Source organism: Brassica napus, chromosome A5, assembly GCF_020379485.1.
Source record: "Brassica napus cultivar Da-Ae chromosome A5, Da-Ae, whole genome shotgun sequence".
Lineage (NCBI taxonomy): Eukaryota > Viridiplantae > Streptophyta > Magnoliopsida > Brassicales > Brassicaceae > Brassica > Brassica napus.
The window spans coordinates 779623-785764 of NC_063438.1; the positions used below are offsets into that span (position 1 = coordinate 779623).

At 35.3% G+C, this 6142-nt stretch overlaps 1 protein-coding gene across 1 annotated transcript; it reads left to right on the forward strand.

Moving 5' to 3' along the window:
* The first annotated feature begins 2755 nt into the window (after nt 1-2755).
* Nucleotides 2756-5100, forward strand: LOC106454421 (probable L-gulonolactone oxidase 6). Its single transcript, XM_013896541.3, has 4 exons — nt 2756-3468; nt 3571-3826; nt 3967-4068; nt 4182-5100. The coding sequence occupies exons 1-4, from the start codon at nt 2791-2793 to the stop codon at nt 4919-4921; spliced, it is 1776 nt and encodes a 591-aa protein (XP_013751995.2). The 5' UTR covers nt 2756-2790; the 3' UTR covers nt 4922-5100.
* Nucleotides 5101-6142: the final 1042 nt, after the last annotated feature.

The following is a 6142-nucleotide window of genomic DNA, read 5'->3' on the forward strand; positions in this document are numbered from 1 at the left end:
GAATCCTCTATGATTTGCTACATCTGGAACCATTTGCAGATTGTTATTTTCTGTGATGTGAGTAACATTTCCTTTACTTTTTCAATAATCTTAACTTATAGTGTTTACTATGCATAGTGAATTATTTGATTGTACGTGCAACCGTCATCCTTAAAATGCTTTTCCAAGGTTCGTGAATTAGTAGAAAACACATTACACAATAACTACGACAAATTATTTCTGACTTTTCGAAACAGACTTGTATCTATTATTTACAATATTTCAAACTTAATTTGGTTCGGGAACTATACTATTAAAGAAAATTCGAGTTCTTGTTTATCAGTAAGAGCAGTGTCGTTCGCATATAACTGTGTCAAACCATCACGAATCCTGATAACATTCTTACAAAACACATCAATAAAACAAAGGCACAAGAATCAAAGTGTCAGGGGCTCGGAAGAGTTCTACAGACCTTCAAAACATTTGGGGCAAAGGTGGAGGAAGAATTTGAGTAGGATGACCTCTTCCTTTGTCTTGTTAAGCTGCAGTAGAGAGCCCTCAACTGCAAAAAAAATATCCGTCGAACATTAAACATACATAGAATTCAAAGGAAGTTAAGATTTTGTAAATTAAGGGACAATTTTAAATTTTGTGGTAGGAAACTTTTGAGAGCTTAGTAAACAGTTAAAAAAAATATGATAGATATATATGTCATAGAATAACTTTAAAAGAAAAATCATAGAATTTAGGTCAGTTTTGAGATACTAAAAACAAAGCAGTGACTATTCTACAATCCTAAAGTGATGCTAAATTGTTTCAGAACAGATGACCTGCCTCCTCAGCTCTCCTTCTGATTTCGTTGGTGTAGCTCATCATCCTAACCTCAACACTCAATACATGAGAACAGGAAAACATGAATTTGATACATGACTTAGATGTAGATCACGTCAACTGATAAACTGAAGAGAAGGAAACACTAACCGGATGTAATCCACAAACTGAATTTCTACACTTTCTCAATTTTCCTGTCAAGATCAAAACACTCACAGTCACAGGTGTAAAATTCAGTGTACAACAGAAACAACCAGAAATTTATCGCAGCCAAGAACACACCGTCACTGCCAGATAAATATCAAATCCAACTATGCTCTGAACCCAAGCAGATACAAAACAGAGTAAGAAGCTTATCAATGGCTCTCAAAAAAGGTAAGAGTAACCCAAAACACAAGCATGTCAAATCTGCTAAGGATTTAAAAATACATAATTGATTGCAAAGAATGTTGAAGATACGACTTTTCACGGATCTTTCCGCTAAACATCCAGCGAAAGACTCCTCCAGTGCCATTATCTTCCCCAAAGACATAAGAGCTTCCATGAAAGAGTTTGACCAACAAATGTCAGATCAAAAAGAAGATCACAAACTATACGATGTAACTAATTTTTCTTTTATCAAACTTCCACATTCACCAATATTTTGACCTTCGTTGTTTCCAAGAATACAATAGATGTAGAGTTATGAGCAAATGGAATAGACATCATGTAAAGGAGAGTCCACCGCTTCACGAAACATGCTTTCACAATTTTAAATCCTTGAAGCAAATAAAAGAAAAAGTCTCACCAAGGTGATGTAAAGATTTTGATTGATAGCCCATTTATTATTTCACGGTTTCTGATTCATACGCCCTTCAAACCAATTTCCTGCAGTGAGCCTAAAGGAGTCGCCATTTATTCAGAAAGAGTGAAGCTTTCGTTGAACCCACCAACTTCGTACGGAGCTAGTACCTGAGTGAAAAAAGACAGTGGAATTTCGTGTCAAAAACTACAAATTTCTTCAAAAGATCAAAAGAAAACAAAAATATTTAAAATCTAAATAGGTGATACCCAACAAATATGATTAGGGATTGAACTTCACCGCCATCACTCTATATTTATATCAAATAGGGAATGAGTTGAAAAACGGAGTCGTAAGGTCATAGCGTTGAATTTATTAATGCAACTAAATGAGGAAGAAACCGTTGTAAAATTGCAGGTAGGAACCGAAGAGATTCGTGGGATAAGAAAAATTTAATTCAATAAAGTTGTAAAAATCAATTGTTTTTCTGATGTGTCAATTTGATTGGTGCTTTTAGTATTGTTAGATATTTAAAATAAGTTCGTTTTCAGTTGATGTTTGCTGATTTTTCTCTCTTCCGGTTATTTAACTGGTTTTATAGTAAAGAGTGTATTCGATATTTATGTCCGGATAAATAGATTGGATATTATGTTTGCAAGTGTTTTGTTATATAAACCCTAATTAGGTAAATTGGTTTGACGGTGCCATTTAATTAGTTGGAAAAATATTACGACCATTTAAATCAGGCAGACGTGAGTTCTTTGGAAAATCAACTGCTAATATCTTTAACCGTGCACAACTAAAAAAAGATATTATAATTTATACTATCATACTATTATGTAATTCAACAATCAACATTACGGATGTTGTGGTTACAATTCTTCCTAGCTACTTCATTAGGTTTGAAAAACTTTTTCTAACAACGTATCAAACGTTTTTTTTTTTTTGCTTAAAACGTAATTTATTTTGAAACTATCTTCAAATGAATGAATCGATGAAATAATAATGAGAGAAGATGATACAAACATGATCATTAATCTTATCTTACAAGCATCTCATATTTCAGTTCGTTTCTTATCAACCGGATATTATAAATTAAATCACACTGCAAACGGGCCTTTTACGCCACACAACCTCTGTATATACCAAACATATATATCTACAAAGAAGAAACACCTAATCCGCAATACACTTGAAAAATGAACTCATTAATGAGCACATTTCTCCTATTACAATGTATATCTACACTAGTCTTCACTGCAATCTCAACACCACCTGATGATCCTATCAAGTGTGTGTCTGGAAACTCCGACTGTACCGTTACAAACTCATATGGAGCCTTTCCAGATAGATCCACGTGTCGAGCCGCAGATGTAGCCTATCCAACCACTGAAGCTGAGCTCATATCTATCGTGGCTGCAGCTACTAAAGCCAGACGGAAAATGCGTGTAACCACTCGATATTCCCATAGCATCACAAAGCTCGTGTGTACCGACGGAACGGAAGGTTTGTTCATAAGCACAAAGTTTCTAAACCACACGGTGCGAGCCGATGGAGAGGCCATGACCCTGACGGTTGAGAGCGGCGTGACACTCAGGCAGTTAATCGCTGAAGCGGCTAAGGTTGGATTGGCGTTGCCGTATGCACCATATTGGTGGGGACTGACCGTGGGTGGTATGATGGGAACCGGTGCTCATGGGAGCTCATTGTGGGGTAAAGGAAGTGCGGTCCATGATCATGTGACCGAGATAAGGATGGTTAGTCCCGGCTCTGTCAATGATGGGTTTGCAAAGGTTAGAGTTTTAAGCAAGACTACAACTCCTAACGAGTTTAATGCCGCTAAGGTTTCTCTTGGTGTTCTTGGTGTTATCTCTCAGGTATGATTCATAAAAACTTTGCTTTCTGTTATTTTTCATGCTATATGTTATGAGAATATCATAGGTCTAACACATTATTTATAATACAATTGTCCCATAAAGGTGACTTTTACATTGCAACCGATGTTTAAGAGATCGATACGGTATGTTATGAAAAATGATTCGGATTTTGGGGATCAAGCTGTGACATTTGGAAAGAAACATGAGTTTGCGGATTTCGTATGGTTGCCAAGCCAAGGCAAAGTAGTGTATCGAATGGACGACCGAGTACCTGTCAACACATCGGGCAACGGTTTGTTTGACCTTTTGCCGTTCCGTTCACAGCTCTCGGCGGCATTAGCCATCATAAGATCATCAGGTTCATCTTTGTTTCTAAAGCTTAGGCTTTCGCGTTTGTATATGATAAATTTTTTTATAAAATTGTCGATAGTAGTTCGCTATTTATTAAATGTTATAGTACATAACTTAAATTCTTCCTCTTGTGTTGTATTAATTAAGAGGAGACGCAAGAGAGGTTCAGAGATGCGAATGGGAAGTGTGTAGGAGCCACGCTTATTTCATCTACACTGTTTGCTAGTTCATTTGGTTTGACCAACAATGGTAAATAATTATAAGTTTATTCATTTTTAGATACAATATTCACTTTTATTGATTTTACATCGAGCAGTAACTCACTCCTTTCCTATATTGTTGCAATTATTCACCGACATTAGGAATTATATTTACCGGTTATCCCGTCACTGGAAGCCAAAACCGTATGATGTCGTCAGGATCATGCTTAGACAGTCTTCAAGATGGGCTGATCACGGCGTGTCCATGGGATTCACGTATAAAAAGCGAATTCTTTCACCAAACAACTTTCAGTGTTCCACTTACGCAAGTCAAAAGTTTCATCACCGATATTAAATCTCTTGTTAAGATTGAACGTAAATCTCTATGCGGACTTGAGCTATATTACGGTATTCTAATGCGCTATGTCACATCTTCTCCAGCTTATCTTGGGAAAGAAACAGAAGCTTTAGACTTTGACCTAACTTATTACCGAGCCAAAGACCCACTAACACCACGACTTTACGAAGATTTCATCGAGGAGATTGAGCAAATTGCTTTGTTCAAATATAACGCATTGCCACACTGGGGTAAGAACAGAAACTTAGCGTTTGATGGAGTGATTAAAAAGTATAAGAATGCGCCAGCGTTCTTGAAAGTAAAGGAGAGTTATGATCCGACCGGTTTATTCTCGACCGAATGGACCGATCAGATCTTGGGGATCAAAGGAAACGCGACGATTGTAAAAGATGGATGTGCATTGGAGGGTTTGTGTATATGTTCGGAGGATGCTCACTGTGCTCCGACCAAAGGATATTTGTGTCGACCGGGAAAAGTTTACAAAGAAGCTAGAGTTTGTACACGTGTCAGTGGGATAAGTGTGATTCAATCGGTAAGTTATTAATATTCATTGCTTCTAAAATCAGAAAGCATATTTTATGGATGGGTCGATATTTACTATGACGAGTTATTGCTAATGTTGTTGTAACCAAATTATAATAATGTGTGAATTATTACTATTTTGTTAAAAAATAGTTCTATTAGTTTATACTTTCTAATTCTGAAAATAATGATTTTTAGTAATTCATAAAATAATGTATACCTTTATACTGACGTGCGCGTACCATGGCGTTCTTATCTTCAACCTCCCATTTGTCTAAATAGTTTTAAGTTTACACATAAAATAAATTAAGATGAATGAGATTTAGCTGAGTAAGGTATATATTTAGAATTAAGACAAATTTATCACATAAAAGATTTATAAATGTGTTTTATTTTATTCTTTTGGTGTAATAAGTGGAGTTTTGTTCATTCAATGTATCCGATGTAAAAGCTATATTATTTTCAGCAAAAGATATATATGAATGTTTTATTTGACATCTTTTAACCCTCTATCTAAACAACCATTCGCATAATCTCAAAATGATTTGTGTTTCTTTCAAAATAAAATAAAATTACTTGTGTTCACCCTATATTAAAGATACATGGAAAAATCCAACCAATGTGTCGTTTATAATAAAAACCCAACTAGTATGTGGCTGCGTATTATATAGCTTGACATAGTCAAAGAAATCCAGAGTTGCTTTCTTAGATACTACGAGACTCATACGCTAATTAATGTTTTTAAAATACAAACAAACTATAATTTGTGTATTTTACTGACAGTTGAGTTCTTATATGCTACGGAAACCGTATGATATTTAGTAGTTGAAACTTTCTTGTAGATATATATCGTTGATTAATTTGCCATTAAGTTTTTCAAGTCACCGTTTTGAAATAAAGAAAAAGAACTGCATAAGCCGACGAGGCGAATATTCTGACTAAAATTTAGAAAACAAGGAGAAACAACAAACCATGACTGCTGGCTGCGGCAATGAGACTACCACGATGATAGGATTATGGTTAAGTCTTTCAGACCAATTATATAAATGAAATTAAGGTGACAGTAAAATTTTGATGGATCAGATGGGGTTAGTGGTTACTACCAATCTTAATTACAAGATAGCACGATAGATGCATCTTATCTCAACCTTTTCTACTTTAATAAACCAATATTTTAATTCAAATCGGTTATAAACCGGCTTATACGCCACACAACCTTTATAAATAGCAAACATGTTTACAG

Excerpts from the sequence above, each read along its gene's own strand:
- LOC106454421 (XM_013896541.3), top strand. The coding sequence starts at position 2,791 with ATGAACTCATTAATGAGCACATTTCTCCTATTACAATGTATATCTACA. Across the intron at positions 3,827-3,966 it reads AGCCATCATAAGATCATCAG|AGGAGACGCAAGAGAGGTTC; the intron begins GTTCATCTTTGT and ends GTATTAATTAAG. Across the intron at positions 4,069-4,181 it reads ATTTGGTTTGACCAACAATG|GAATTATATTTACCGGTTAT; the intron begins GTAAATAATTAT and ends CACCGACATTAG.